Source organism: Charadrius vociferus, unplaced genomic scaffold, assembly GCF_000708025.1.
Source record: "Charadrius vociferus isolate BGI_N301 unplaced genomic scaffold, ASM70802v2 scaffold321, whole genome shotgun sequence".
In the NCBI taxonomy this organism is placed as follows: domain Eukaryota; kingdom Metazoa; phylum Chordata; class Aves; order Charadriiformes; family Charadriidae; genus Charadrius; species Charadrius vociferus.
Genome location: NW_009646934.1, coordinates 1,978,403 through 1,994,675, shown reverse-complemented (window position 1 = coordinate 1,994,675; position 16,273 = coordinate 1,978,403). Strand labels below are relative to the sequence as shown.

Genomic DNA, 16,273 nt, shown 5'->3' with positions numbered 1-16,273 from the left:
CAAGAGCATCCGCAAGAGGTTGCACTGTGACTGTGAGGGCGCAGGACCAACGCGGATACACTGCAATGATGGTGACGGCGTTACTTCCTTCCTCTTCAGTCACTGCTCAGTCCCAGTGCAACACTTTTTGTCACAGGCCAAGTGACTTTACACTTCTTTGCCTGTGTTAATTGCTCCAGCCGCACACTCCTGTGCCACTATGGAAGTTTTCTCTGGTGTTAAATAGGTTAATTCCTTTCTGCTCTTAAGCAGTATTATATATACATATTTTTTAGCTGCCCCAGTCTTTGTTTTTTTTTTTTTTTTAAAAAAAATCTTTTCCCTGGCAAAATCCTGATAGACTGTGGGAATTACCTCTGAGTGATGACTTTGAACTCTGCTTTCACTATGTGAACAAACTTCTTTCTGCAGAAGTAGTACAGTTTCTAGAGGACAGCATCACCGTTGCCTCTCCAGAGGGAGCTTCAGCTGCTTTTTCCGTAGCCTGCCTTCCCAGAAACTAACGATGGGGCTCAGTGCCACCGAGGAGCCTTTGCAGCATCACTGGAGATGGAAGCAGCAATTCCCGGGATCTGCTCCCCGCCTTCCCGGGTGCTGTTTCGCCGCAGGAGCAGGAGAGGGAGCTGCGAAACAAGCGGCGGGGCTGCGGCAGGAGCGGGACCCCGGCAGAGCCCGGCCCCGCAAGAGCCGCCTTCTGCTAAGGGGGAGGAAAAAACGTTAAAAAGTCTCTCTGGAGCAAAGCGTTTCAGTATCCCAGTGATGAGCAGCCCAGGGTGGAAACTGCTCCACCTGCTCCTTCGGCAGTATTTTCAGCTAAAAAAAAAATTAAATAATTAAATAAAATTGAAGTGTTCATAAACCCACATTTTAAATCCTCTGGTTTTCAGCTATTCTGTCTCTGGGATTAGTGATGAACTTTGCAACCTGTTGTGTCTTCCATGGAGGAAAACTGGGTGGGGATTCTCCTGTGCCTGGTATTTAATTACCAGTCCATGCCCGGGACAAACGGGAGCGCTGGAGCTGGCAAAAGTGTTACTCACACCGGTGCCAGGCAGAAGGGCCCTGTGAGACTGGTGATGTGCCTTTGCCTTCATCCAGTGGTGACAGCCCCTCTCCGCTGGGCACTTGGTGTTCAGGTACCCTGGTGCAGTTTGCAAGGGAAAAACAAATGTCATGAATTTTTAGTGCCGAAAAGCAGCATAACGCGGGCAGGGAGCACAGGGATCACGCTGGCACCCTGTTTTGTCCATGGAGCCCGGCCGCTGGCGAGACCACAGGCAGCGAGACACATTGGGCAGGGGCAGGCGGGAGACTTTGTGCCCTGAAACTGGTGGAGAGTGGGTTTTATCCCAGGTTTCGCTGCAGCTCCTTGCACAGAACCTGTCTGGAGCAAGAAAACCTGTGGGGCGTTAGGGGAGGGAGGCCCCAATGGCGGTGGTTGGGTGATGCTGGGTGCTGTCACACAGCTCTGCCCGATACCTGCGCTGCAAATGTTTGAACAAGCGTTTCCCATCGCCATTTGGAGCTGCTGAGCTGCTTTTAGGAGGCTGCTGTCCTGCAGCCACGGATGCAAGCACACACAGAGCCACCAGTGCACGGCTGGTCTCCTCGGGGCAGTTACTAAGGAACCGTCCTGGCTGCTCTTAAATATTTCAATCTGTGGGGCTTCCCTCAGCCGTGTTTGTGAAGGTCCCTCAAGTCCCTCCTGACGAGCACTCGCAGCCAGAGCAGATCTGATGCTGGCTGTCAGGAATGCAACCTGCCAGCGAGGCGGTGAGGCGGACGGCAGGCTGGAGGAGCTCTGCATCCATTTGGATCATGAATATTTGATGCGATGAGCGATGCAGCTGGGATGTCGCAGAATCCGCCGGCCTTCCCGCGCCTGCTGCCAAGCTCTGCTGCATGCCCGGGACACGGTGAGCAGCCCGAGAGCCTTAACGCCAGCACTGCTGCAGGGCTGAAGCTGAGACCAGGAGCTTCTCTTAACAGTTGCAAGTTTTGGTTGAATTTTGTCCCATTCCAGCCTTCTCCAGCCCGGCAGTGTCTTTGTCCGCTAGACTGAAGGGTCCTTTTGTGGTTGATGTCTTCTGTGCTGTGACCTAGGGTGTCCCCAGCTTTTCTCTGAAGTTTTAAATAGCCGGTGCTTTGTCTCAATTTCATTGTAAATTGTGAAAAATGTTAACTCCATCAGTGAAAAATGTTAACTCCATCACTGAGGGCGTATGAAACAGGGACAGTACTTTCTAAGGGTTTCTTACCCTTCCACCCTTCCCATGGGTTACCCCACTGACAGAAAGCCATAGCCCGTGGGGTGGGATGTGCAGACGCCTTCAACACATAGGAGTGCTACCAACAGACAGAGATGTGCCTGCTCCTTCCAACTCCTGGGGATGAATTTGGAGATGCAGAATGAAATTGCTTTAAATGAAATAGGCTGGAAGAGGCAGTGATGGAGAAAACCTCCTCAGGGAGAAGCCCACAACATCGCAGGTTAGAGACCAGCCAGAAGGTCATAAAGGACAGTTATAGGGTTGGCTGATGGAAATAATGGTGTTGGATTAATGGCCTCACCTTCGAACGCCCCAGTCTGAAGGTTTCCCAGACTCACCAGGACAGTGACAAACAAAGGTGCACATCATTTATGTGCCAATCTTTTAATTGATTTGCCTGAACAGGCCCTGACCATTCCAAGTTTTAATTATTACTCTGAGCTAAACGGAACCTAATTTATTTTCAAGCATCTTTCCTGACATCTTTAAAAACCCAACTAAACAATCAAACAAAACCCCCAAACCCTCAAGCAAATAGGACAGGTTGACAGATCTATTTTCACAGTACTTTAAATTGCATTTTAATCTACCCAACCTCTTTTTTCCTGTGCAGCTCCAGCATGGAGAAGGAAGACAGCCGTCCTTCGCCAGTTGGAAAAGGGTGTTGTGCATGGAAAGGACAATTCTACCTCCAACAAGAACAGAGAGAGAGAGAACCAACCAAACCCAACCCCAGTACACAAAAGCTCAATGACACCACCTGAAACAAGGACAGACCTGGTTAAAGAGAGGAAATAGTGTTTCTTACCCCCCATTAATGACCCACTGATGTCTGCAGAGGAGGTGGTGGCCAGATCCCGGGTGAAACTGTGCTGTGAAACCCTCCTCTCACACCCCTCTTTGGGAGCTTCAGGGCATCATCTTCCAACCTTCCTTCTCAAACAAAGGCCAGCTGGACCTAACCCTTTTTTTTTTTTTTTCTTTCTTTTTTTTTTCTTTTTTGCAATGTCCTGGTTAGAGGTAAAATAGAACCAATTTTCTGTTCTGTGTAATTTTACTTTGCAGCTAAGCCTCTTCTGACTAACTGAACTAAATTAACTGCATATAGTCCCGACACTGTTCGCTCCCAGAGAGGTAAGACCTGATTTTTCCTAATTTATGCTAAGGCATGGTATGCAGAGAGGCTCTTGCTTATATTTATTGCTCTAACACCCAAGGCCAGCTAACTTTGTTACTTGCCCCAGTGAAGGGTCAAAAGCAGAAAAACAGAGGGGTGACACCTGCAGGGAGGAACGGACAGGACAGGTGACCCAAACCTGACCAACAGGGTATTCCATCCCATCTGCCTCGTGCTCTTATTCCAAACGAAGCACCAGAAAACTACAAAAATGTGGTAGAAAGCCCCATTCTTTCTAGCTCATCATTCCTTCTGTCACTGTTTCAGGCTCCTCATTTCTCTGGCGGTGCAGGTCCCCAGGCCAGCCCTGACCTCCTCTTTACGGCAGTTTCTATACGCAGCTCCAATTTCGGTTGCAGCGGTGAGACACAGCCCCGCAACAGGGAGGGAGCATCCTGCCAGGAGGAGCTCAGTGCTCATCACTATGCATTAAACCTCCCGAAAAACAGTCTTAAATATCTGTATGCATACTAAGGGCAACACGTTTCATCCAGAGTTCCCGAAGTACCAAGATGCCAATCAATAGTACAGTTTCTGTTTTATAAATAGGGAAACTGAGACAGCCAAATCACGGTTTACCACAGGAGCGTGTTTTCCCATGGGCTGCAGCCGTGGTATCTGTGGGGCAATCTCTCAGCCCCATCAGAAGTGGCTCTGATTTGCCCCAAAATATTTTCCTGGACCAAATGAAAATGTGGGTATTGCTCATGGACACACTGACACACTCCCTGGTACACGCCAGGAGAAGGGCTCGCAGCTTTGCTCTTGTACTTCAATGCCTCGTCTTCTCCCCTTGTGCAAAGCGACTCCCAGCTTGCTCAAGAGCCTTTTGAGAATGATAATTGGTAACACAGGCTTGGAAAAATGCAAATATACCAGAGCTGATGGGGGGGGGGGGGAGAAAAGAAAAAGCCCCCAGGAGCGTGGAGGTGGCAGTGTTATAATCTCAGGCTGTCATTTGTTTAACATAATTAAACAACTTCTTAAAATAGCAGCCGTAATTATTCCTGTATGTATGGAGCTCAATCTGGAGAGCTTTAAGCGCTTTCTCTCCTCTCCCGCTTTGCTCGGCTTTCCCGCTCCCCGAGCGGTGTTTGGGCCCCGGGTCCGTGGCGGAGGAACGGGGACCCGCCGGTGCGGCGGTGGGGCTGTGCCCTGGGGAATCCCGGGAATCGGCCCTAACCCCGTTTCACTCGGCTCAGCTCTGTTGATGCAAACGTGGTTTTTGTTGCATTTTTAATTGTAGAAATGTATTTATATGAATAAAATACAGCTCAGTTGGGGATATGACCTACTTTTTATGGAAAGATAAAACAACCGTAGGTTTGTATTTTTATTTCATTTATTTCGACTGTTCTAAGTCAGGCAGAGCTGCTGAAGCAGATCAATAGGAAATCCACAACCGCCAGGCTGCTTTTTTCTGTAAATAATCACATTCTGATTGAAATGACAGGGAGCTGCTACATTTCTGTGATGAAGCCTTTAACCTTCAGATCAGTAGAGCAGTTTTGACAGTACATAATTTATATGGGAATAAATAATTTGGCGGGGATTTTACATGTACATGTTCTGCACTGCTAGAGAGACCTTCTCTGTTTATCTAAATTATGAATAATAATACTAAATAATGTATAATCCTATTGTCCTGGACAAACGCGGTCATTCCAAAGTTCGTTAAGCACAGCAGGAACTGAGGATGCTCTCTCAAGAAACAAGTCCTGTGATTCCTGCTAAAATGAAACACAATTTGCTTTTCAAGGGTAAAAAGAGCTTTCACTCAGATATTTGAACTCGTCTGGTACTGAAGCAAGACAGCTTTCAAAGCCGTATTATTTCACCATAAGATGTTGGCTGGGCAGGATACAGCCCCAAAAGTGCTACGGGACGCCTCACTTATCCCCTCGCTTACGGCAGCCTTTGATGAGCCAAGCTGGAGACAGATTAGCCCAGCATTAAGGCCCACACAACACTCAGTTATGCTAAATCTAAGTACCATAGATTTACTTATTAAATATAAAGAAATGAGCAGGGTCTGACCTGCGCTGACATGACAGCACGCTGAGGCTTAAGACGCTGCTGCTCCTTGCTCACGTACGTGACACTGATAGCGTCCCCTGGCCTCAGAAACGTCCCCTTTCTCCATGGAGGTGAACTCACCAAGCTCACCTCCGGAGAAGCTGAGTGACATTTCGGTACTTATTCAAATTAGCTGTTATTAATTAAATAACACCTTTCAGCTTTCTCAGTAGATTTTCCCCCTGAAGTGGCAGCGGGAAGCTGGTGTGTGTCAAGACGCCAGGCAGATGCGAGAACCTCAGGGCTGTGTTGTCGTGAATACGCACCTCATTAAAGATGTTATCACTATGGGAAAATAAGAAATTTATGGTCATGTCTTTTCACTATCTCCTCTTTTGTGCCTTCCAGCTCCTCTATCCCAGAAGCCCACTACCAGGTGCTTTTAAATGTGCCCACAAAGACAGCTCTTCTTCAGCAGAGCTTCGCTTGGGCTTAATTTTCACTCTGATATGGATCCTGCTGGAGTCCAAGGGATTTCAACATGTGCCTACGCACTTCGCTGATTAGCAACAGAGCGCTGAAGCTCAAGTCTGGGAATATGTCTACATGCAGATTTCCAGGTGCTTGATGGTAGCAGGGACTAGTTGGGCTTTGTTCCAGAATGAGGGATTTAAAGAGAACCCAAACGCGCTGGCTCCCGCAGCCCTTGGCGCAGCCCGAGCTGCATCAGCCTGGGCTTAAGCAGCTGCAAACCGGAATGGGCACAAGTCATCACACACCTTCCCTGCACCCCACTCACACCGGGTTTGCCTCTTAGAAAAATGAATTCACACTTCCCTAACATTAGAGATTAAAAGCAGCTGCGTCTCGTCACAGCCAGGAGATTTATTGGGACCCGACGACAAAAATGATGGCTTATTGAGGAATAACCTTGAATACCGGCACTGCATATTTTCAAGGCATATTAATCACAGTTTGGGTGCGAATACTTCTCTTTTCACTGGAAATGGAGAGAGGGGTGAGGCTTGGGGATTTCTGAGATGGTTTGATTAAAAATGCTGGACAAAGCCTGCAGAACACCGCAGTACAAACTGCTCAGGGCTTGAAAACATCCAGTTAGAGCCAATGTACTCCTCAAACGCAGCCCTTGGGACAGGAGTCTGGCAACACAGTCGAGTGGGGCTAATCTTTTGGTTGAAATAGTGCTTTCCTGTGTTGTAACTGTAGAAATAAAAAAAGAGCCTTTCCCCTACTGAAGACTGAATTGGCTACAGGCTCAAAGATGAAGTGGTGTGAGAACAAGAGGGATGTTGGCACGGTGATGCTATGCACTGACCGCAGCTGCTGCAGTGATGGGCACCGGCTGCAGGACAGCAACACCGACAGCGTCACCTCCTCTTCATCCATCCCTGTTTTCAGTGGATTCCTTTGTGACACAAGCCAGTGTGACTGACTGGCTAAAGGCCCTTCCTCCTAGCAGCCGTAGGGACACCGTGGGCACAGCTTATCAGCGTACTCAGCGCTACAGCGCCCATCACCAAAATCAATTTGACCTGAGCATATATTTTGCTAATCACGTATTTTGCAGCCACGGGGAGGGCCAGACGATGGGCAGTCCCATCCCGTCCAGAGCCACCTCTCCTTCTCTTTCAAGAGTTACCTCCAGGGGGTGGTTTGCAATTAAAGATCCACAGCGTAATGGCTGCAGCCATCGCCGGCCCATTATAACCACTGCCCGCTGAGGTCACCGCAATCCGAAATCTAAGGTATATAAAACTGTACATGAAGATAAAGCAAAGAGGCAGCTCCTCCCTTTCTATAATCTACTGTATCCATGGGAACAGGTTCCAATTTGATATCTACACAATAGCGATAGACAGAAACCCTGTGGTGCATGGAGAAAAGGTCAGCTGAGCACCCCGGCCGTGGCGGGGCACGTGGGGTGGCAGCCGCTGAGCAGCCGGGGTGCCGGGGACACCCTGCCCCAGCAGTCACCCCTTTAATGTGCGCAGGATAGCTGTGGTGGAGCCGATCTGCAGAAAGAAAAGTTAAAGAGCTGATGTGGTTCTCAGGAGAGGAGACACAGCGGCGCAACCCGACTCGTGCAGCAAGGGGAATGCTGCGGCAGGGTGAAGGAGACCCCACCAGGAGGTCCTAAAACTGTACGAGAAAAGTGAGGAGGAAAGTCCTTTTTTTTCTAGGAAGATGTGTATGTCAGTCTTTTGTGGTGGGGAAAAAAATGGAAGTAAATAAATAAATCTCATAAGGAAGGAAGAAGAAGAAAATAAATATCTCTCAGCTACTTCTCATTAGTGGAGGAGTATTTACTTGGGTGAATATTTTGCCTGTTCACACAGCATCCCCACCACAGACACACCGGTTCTGCACAGCTAACAAGCTATCAGCAGGGAGGAATAAGACTATTTAATTTCTTAGCACACCTTGAATAGCCCATGGGGCTAACTCACATTTGGGAAAATGAATACAAAACCCTGACAAATAGTATTAATTATGCAACACGAGAACTTGCAAGCAGAGCGCTGTGTACTAGAAACCCCCAAATTGCATATGCCATGCCTGAGTCAGCTCTTTGCCCTGGCACAGTGATACTCGGCTGAAACCCACCCCAATACAATACCTTTGGAGCTTGTCTTCTCAAAGCTGATGAAAGGGCACAGGTCCTCAGTCCTGTGTTCAGAAGAGGCGACAGCAAGATTCATCTGGGGTTTCCCCAGTTGTAGGGATTTGGTCTCCCCCCGCCCACCCAAGCAGCAGCTCCATGCCATCCTCCTGGGCAAGAGCAGGACCAGATTGCCCCAAAACACCTGCCCAAACCTCACTTCACCACAGCAGAAGCTTCACCAGCAGCTGAAACAGCTCAGTGGTGCTCTTGGTCTGCATCCCTGCTGGAAAGAGGTTATCACGCAGCAAGGGCTCCAGCACTGGAGGATATTTCAGCTATACCTATATGTAGATTTATATATACAGAGATATTTTTTCCACTGTGTAAGAAGGACCTCTGGAGCCACAAGCTGTTCCAGCAGCAACTGACGGAGAACATGGCCCAGCACAGCCTCATTATTCCTGGTTACTTAATTACTGCTCACAATTGGTTCCTAACGAACCTCTTGCATCCATACCTCATGATTCAATAAGGGTTTTCGGGACACTCCTAACTAATGGGCAAATGGAGCCTGTCCCCATTGCACTTAGGACCACGGGAATGATGTAGTGGAAGGGTGCAACAAGGAGAGCATGTCCTAGGGGTGGGAGGGGAGATGCTGGCAGAGACAAGCTTTCATGTCCTGGGAGTTTCAGGCCAGAAAATGCCTCCCTGAGCTTACAGAAGGGGTGTTTAATTTCAGAAACCCCAAACACACAGCGGCAGGGTGGCTCCCAGGAGTCCCCCGAGAAGGTCTTAGAGCAGCCGGCTTCCCGACCACCCTCTCCCGAGCTGTGCAGGTTGGGGGCTCACTCGCCTCCCACGTACGGTTTCTTCAGTTAACATCCATCCCTCCCAGTGCCGTGAACTCCATATGGCACCCAGGCTGCCGGGATGGATGTGTGTGCCGCGTGGGAGGCTGATGGCAGGGATAGAAAACGCTTCAGCCCGCCGCAGTCCTGAGCAGCTCCAGGGAGCAGCGAACTGAGTGTGGCTCAGGCAGAGTTGGGTTTTTATTTAACCCTTAATCCCAGTAATTTGCTCTAACACCACAGTTCAAGCAGACACAGCCTCATGCACAGAGAGTCTGACACTAATTAGTCATTCATGTAAAACGAGAGATTTTTCTTTTTGCTTCGAAGTGCAAACAATTTTCTGCGAAGTGTCAGATGAGCAATTACCTTCCTACGGGCCTGTGAGTGGCTTCACTCAGCCCATAGGGTAAATTTAAGGACTTTAGTCTCATGGGGTTAGACCTCTAATTTAATGGCAAGTTTATCCTCAAATTCCACTTTTAATTTATTGCAATCCAAGCAACAGACACAGAAAGAACACAGCAGGAGGCCGGCGCTGAAACAGGGGTAGGAGAGAGACTGGAGGAGGCAACTGAGCCATCCTCAGGGAAGGACGTGGCATAACAAAGATTAAGGTGGGGTGAAACCATGCCAGGTGACTCGGAGAGGTGTCTAAGTGATGAGTAGGTGTCCTAAGGGGGTGCTACATTTATTTACTGAGAATTTATTGCTGTGGAGAATATCAGCCACAGGGTGATGCTATGGGGAGAAGGACCTCGCAGGGTGGCTGGGCTCCGCAGCTCACCCCACCACCTCGCCCACGCCACACTCATGTCTCTGTGCCTCAGAAGCTCTGGAGAAGTTTCTCCCCAGTCAATGAAGGTGTGATACTTGCATTTAGAGGCCAGACCGACCCATGCTGAGAGCTGCTGCCACTCCAGGCACTGTTAGAGGGACAGCAAAGCCACCCGGAGGCACAAGCACAGTTGCCCGTGCTTTACCAACCACCATATTTTCCTGCCCCAAACCAGCATTGACTGAACCAACAGCAAACACTTATTTTGACAGATTTCTTTTGGCAGTCCTGCACTTACTAAGGGCTCGTGCTCCCTGGATGAATGTGCAAACTCCTGGGCTCCACAGATGCAGCCACATGATGACAATCTCTCCAATGAATTAAAATAATTACTTTTCTAATTCGCCCCTAGACTCTGCTAAACCTTCTGGGGCCTTGAGGAAGGCACGACGTTTTTTTTCATGTCTTCTGCTTCTGTAGGCAGACATTTTAATTTATAAAATGAATAATTATGTATTTAATCAGTACAAAGGAAAATTCCACTCGCGGACAGGGACATCTCACGATGCTGCACGGAGTTAACCACACTAAACAACGCCTAGTGTGGGGAACGTAGCCATGTGGGAGAGCCCTCGCGCCTCTGAGCATCAGTGATTTTGGTCATCCTGAAGGTCTCCCTCCCACGAAGGACTGAGAATATAAAGGATCCACCAAGGGGAAGATGCAAAGGCAACTGTCTTTGAGCTACCAGAAACCACTGACATCCAGCCCAGCAAAGTAGAACAGGCTCTGGGAAATGCAAGATCATCGCTTGTGAACTCCAGTGCTTTCTTGGAGCCTAATTCACACCGAACATAAGAAAACCCAGTGGAAAACTGATGGTTTGTCTGGCTGGGGTGAACAGATGAGGGCCAGCAAGCTTTGTCACAGGATGGTGGGGCTGGGTTGTGCTTTAATGCTTGAACCTTCCCAGCAGCAAACCTGTTACGTAGCACTTACAAATTGGGTTTTAAAATGAGAAAACAGATGCTTGAGGATAATATAAAAACTAAGGGTAAATATAAGTGTGTCTTCAAAAAGATGCCCTGGTTTTAAAAATCAGTAAATTAGGAATCAGTGACACTAGATACACACTAGATATATGTTACTTGCCTGTCTGAAGGAAGTGAAGAGGAAATAATCCTGTTTAAGTGTTTGCTGGATATATGCCTGCAGTGAGGTCCCGTGGGATGGGTGTCAGCGGATACAAATAGTGGTGCTGCGCCAGGACTTGGACCCTACTTTGGAGTAGTTTATAAATAATAAATAGTAAATAGTAAATAATAAATAATAAGTATTAAATATTAAATAATAAACAATAACAAAGAGGTGCAACATTCATTACACGCTGGGCTACAAATGAGGTTAAAAGTGCCTATATTCTATTTGTTTTAATTACAGTAAGACAAAACAAGCTCAGATATACCAAGAATCCCTGGAGGGTTTTGTTTTGCAGAAAGGAAATTTGCAGAAAGGTTTAAAATAACAAGAACAGAAATAAAATTCGGACAAAGCTCTTTCTCCTGCAAGGTGACAACTCACGGCTTGCACAGGAGCACACGAGGGAGCACAGCCTTTTCCTTCCCTGTCCTTCATTTTCAATCAGAGTGATGCTCTCACCCTAGCAGCTGCCTAAGACCTGAATGCCAAAGCGTCATATGAAATTTTAAAACTTAAACCCTCAAAATAAGGCTTATACAGACACAAAAAAAGCAGCTAAAATACCATTTTCTTGCCAAAATGAAATATAAGCCAACTACTTTCTTACGCTGGACTAGTGCCATTAATTTCAGCTACATCACTTTATACTGGTTTGGGATCTTGCCTTTCACCAAAATAACTTGCACTTCTGGCCATAATTTCCCCTAAATTCTGCGCCTAACGTTTCCTATGGGAATGTTTTAGGTAGTTTTTCCACTCGATGCTGCACTGAAATTCTCCCAGTCACTCTTCAGACCTCCAGTCTATGGGGTGGCGGAGGAAAAGTGGGTGCCTGAGCCACCCACCAGCCCGGACACCCCGGGGCTGCAGTGCCTCCAGCCCGACACGGATGTTTAAGCAACAGTTTGCAAGTGGCCATAGAGAAACAACAACCTGCTTGTGTCTAAGCCTGCTGAGGTATAGTCAAGAAAGATGGCTATTTCCCGTTACAGCCTGGTTAAAAGTGATATCCAACAACAAGAGATATCAGTCGGTAAATATTGAATCAAGACAAAATTTATATTTTTCTAATGAAGGCTGTTTCTTGGAAATTTACATGAATCTTTTACGCTTGCTGGCACTTGGGCCAGTAAATCTATAATTAAATGATACAGCCAAATGCACAAACTTTCGCAGTCTACCTAAACCAAAAAATCCCCTTTTTTTTTTTTCTTAGTTCTACTCTATTTTCTTTTTTCTGCTCTCGAGTCCAGCCCTGGATTTATCCCCCAGGCAGAACTGCTGTTTGCTCAGCGGGATGAGCTGAAAGAAGAGGAATTTGGAGAGATTTTTAGTTACGCAGGGAAGAATCAAAAAAGAAAAAAACACCCAAAGAGAGGAAAATATCCCAATTCTCTAGGTTACATTATTGGTTATATAACCAATCACTCTGGTTATATTTACGCTCCTATAAATAGAGAATTGCCCCAAAAGAGTGGCCTAAAAAATAAAGGACAAACAGAGTCGGGACACGGCAACCGTCGGCCCTTGGGTGGGAGTGGGCGCGGGGGTGGTGGGGCTCAGCACGGGGACGAGGACATCTGGTCGTAGTCGGGGCACTTGAGCAGAGCCGGGTAGTTACTGTTCATCTGCAGTGACGCCTCGCTGGAGATATCCGACGGGCTGCGTCCCCGCGCCCACGCGTCCGGGTGCAAGAACTGCCCCGAGTAGTCGGAGCAGTTGCTCAGCCGGGGACGGTAGAAGCCGGGGTGAGGTCGGTAGATGTCCTCGGCCGTGTATCGCTTCATGAACAGGTAAACAGACATCACCCCGGCGCTCTGCAGGGGAGAGAGAGACACGGCCTGATGCTCACACTGCTAACGGCTGCTTTCTCCACCACCAACAAAACAGAACAAAAATATAAATGGCTTTTTTTTGCTCTGCTTACGATGCACAAGGGCTCCCAAGGACAGTCACTACACTGCCTTGTGCCCTGGGTTCCTGCAGTAAATAACGTCACCTCCTCTGCATCCATGCTCGGAATCAAATTGTGATCAAATGCCCCATCGGTGCTCCAGGCTTGGGGTCTGTCCCCACTGTATACATCTCCCACCATACTATATATCTGCCCTCATAGCCTATCCTGAAGTCCCATCTCAGTCCTCTTTTTGGTCACAGCTCCAATGCTCCCCCCGCCACCTGAGAACGGGATACACTCGTGACAGGGATGTGAGAGCTCCCGGGTACCTCTGTGAGAAGGAATGAGATGGCAGAGAAGGCAAACGACCATCCATATTTGTAATTGAAGAATGTTTCCGAGTCCTTGGTCCTGTTCAGCATCTCGTCGTTAATGCTGGATATGTAGAGGACCAGCCCCACCACCAGGGACAGACCTGGGGATTAAAAAAAGAAAAAGAAAGAGAAAAAAAAAAGAAAAGAAAAGAGAAAGACAGTGGAAAACACTTCAGGGATGAAGCCACTGAAGAAACACTTTCCTTTATGACCTAATTTACGGATGAAAGTGTAAATTGTGGAAGTATGCTTGAAATAACTGGGGAAAGAAGCTGCTTTCCTGCTGCGCTAACCCAGGGCACTCCTCTCATTTCACTCAAACCGCTACCTGCTCAAGCAAGACCGTGCACCGCGTAGGAGCTGGCTTCAAAGCTCAGCTGTCACAGCTATTTGTTTAACACTACCACAACAGCATGAATAAAACATTCACTTGTCTCATGTAGAAACATCCTGGCTGAGCAGTTTGAAGTTTCAGATCTCTCCTGTGACCAACGTGCTGTGAGAGGCGTCCTCTCCCCCAGCACCCGCTCCTGCATGGGTGGTGGGTGCTTTTCCCCATGTCTCCTCACCTCTGCCACAAGCAAGTCTTGCACTGGGTGATTTCTGACCCTGCAAAGGTCAGGCAGGCTGTGGGGCCGAGCTGGGAGACCCATGGGTGATGACTCCAATGAGGAGCCACCACAGTGGGTTAGGAGGGCACCAGCAGCTACAAAAGCAAACGTGCTCCATCCTTAAGGATCTTCAGGAGAAAAGCTGGCGAGCAGAACTCACCTGACAGGATGAAGAATATCCCCGAGACGAAGGCGAGGATGGTCCTGTGAGGCCGAATGTGGCCGATGTTGCTGAGGATGAAGCCAATGAACATGAAGAAGAGGCTAACCAGAGGGAAGGGGGTGGCAGAGCGGATCATCTCTGGTGGGAGAGGAGCAAAGGAAAGTGAGAACAGGCCAGTGCGACCCCCAGCCCAAGAGATGGGTGAGATGGCTCCAGCCCTGCTGCTCTCTGACCAGGCTGTGTCCTTCCTTGCTGCTGGTTAATGTGGGTGCCCCTGCGCTGCTCCCCAGGCCCTGGCAGGGGTTCTCCTCTCTTATTTGGCTTTGCTAATGAGCTGAGTAAAGAGGTGACTCTGTCCGGCTGCGGAAATGTCTGTTAATGTTTGTATTTCTAAGAGTTTCTATGTGAAGTGCTACATGGGAAAAAAGCATCAGACCCTGCATTTTTCTTTAGCTTTGCTGCAAAACTGTTTGCTGAACACTTCTATTTATTAAATCAAAAATGACTGCAGAATCCATCATGAGAGCTGTGACACTCCATCCTTAATTCATCCCACCATGTAAAGTGTAAAATTGATTGCTACAGAATAAATACAGCTGCAAATTATGGAGAGGAGACTATAATGCCAAACACTTCCATAAACATCAGCGCTGAATAGCCAGTGAAAGGAAATTGTACAACTTAGAGCCTCTGAGAGCACCCTGCCGTTAGAAAGGGATGTCCCCAAAAGCTTAGGAGCACATTGGGTGACTCACACAGTAAAAAGTGTAGTAACATCCTTGTGTGGTAGCACTATCAGGGAAACAGGAGCTTCTCCAGCAAGAACTCAAAGGGGATTTTGAGGGGGAATCCCTAGTGACCCTTTGGTGCTTTGCAGGATGCAAAGAGTAAGACCCCACCGAACCACTTACTCAGGACATTGACTGTGGATTCAGACGTCAGCTGGATGTTCATGGGCATGACGTATTCGATAGTGAAGCACCGGCCACGCCCTCCCCCTGCGGCAGACAAAGACCAAGTTACACCTCCAGTGTGTTTCCCTGCTTATTTTTGGTGGGGGAGAGAGTGGCTGTAACATTAATTGCAGTGCATGCATAAAAACAGTCTTGCTTTTTAGCACTGCTTCCATCGTGGTTGTCAGTGTCGGGGGCTGAAGACATCTCTTAACTGCCATCTCCCTTGTGCAAAGGGATTCCTTCATACACAGACACGTGAGCCCTGAAGCCAGAGGATTTAAGGTGACCCCAGGGGCGGTACCAGAGCTCCTCACTACAAATTTTTCAAAGCAGCGGTTGAAACTTCATGACATTTCATATCGGTCACTTTGAGATTCCCGTTCCCTTGGGTTGTGTTCAACTCCGTCCCCGCAGCCAAATCGCTTCATCAAACTTGGCGCGGGTGGAGGGAACGGTCCAGCTGACCTGAATCTAAATATTGCGGGGACAAAAAGGAAAATCGTGAGCTGCTGCCCAAGGCGCTGTGGCCACAGCGCTGGGATGGAGCAGGACGGGGGGCAGCAGGGTCTGGCACGGCAGCAGCAAACTCACTCAAAGCCTGCGTGCAAAGGCACAATTATCCATCTGACTATTCAAGCTGGGCATGGGGTGATGGCATTACTCAGGCTGCACCTGAGTTTGGAAGCAAAGTTGGGCACAGCCTCTAAAATTCCTATTTCCCCCAGCTCTTTCCTGTGGAACGACACCGACATGCAGCAAACATCCCCTGTAAGGTGATGGTTTTGGGTGGGACGCCATACCTGCCAGGAAGCAGACCCTCCAGAGCCCCGAGTGCAGCGACAGTTTGATTTCCACTGTCTGGTTTTGGGGCTGGACGATGCCCTCCTCCAGGTAGAGCCAGTAGTCGGTGCTGACGGAGATGCCCAGGAGGCCGAGGCCGCAGACGGCGAACACGCTGCTGAGCAGGGTCAGCGCCTTCCTGCCGCAGGCGCTCATTCCCAAAAGCATGGAGGGCCGAGGCGGCGGCGGGGACGGCTGCTGGGAGAGGGGACACGGCCATCAGCACAGAGTCATTTACCGCTTTTTGGGGGGATGGATGTGTCAAAGCTTTGCTCTCTGCCTTTAATTGCTTATTTAGGTCGCGCTGAAATAAGCCATTAAAACAATCACGGCGTGCCCTGACAGATGGAGGGTTTGAACCAAATCCCACCCGACTGCTGCCCCACGCCGGCTCACGGCTCCTGGATGTGCCGAACGCTGGGTGCCAGCGCCAGGGTGGTGTGGGATGGCCGGGAGCAGCTCATCCGCTTCCGTTTTATTTGCTGGAAGAGAATTCCTGATGTCCTGGACAAAACCG

General features: G+C 48.7%; 1 protein-coding gene across 1 annotated transcript; it reads right to left on the bottom strand.

Moving 5' to 3' along the window:
- Window positions 1-12,474: 12,474 nt before the first annotated feature.
- CACNG5 (calcium channel, voltage-dependent, gamma subunit 5) lies at window positions 12,475-15,924 on the bottom strand. Its single transcript, XM_009894773.1, has 5 exons — window positions 15,717-15,924; window positions 14,872-14,958; window positions 13,958-14,098; window positions 13,142-13,287; window positions 12,475-12,732 (listed from the first exon to the last, which is right to left on the bottom strand). The coding sequence occupies exons 1-5, from the start codon at window positions 15,922-15,924 to the stop codon at window positions 12,475-12,477; spliced, it is 840 nt and encodes a 279-aa protein (XP_009893075.1).
- Window positions 15,925-16,273: the final 349 nt, after the last annotated feature.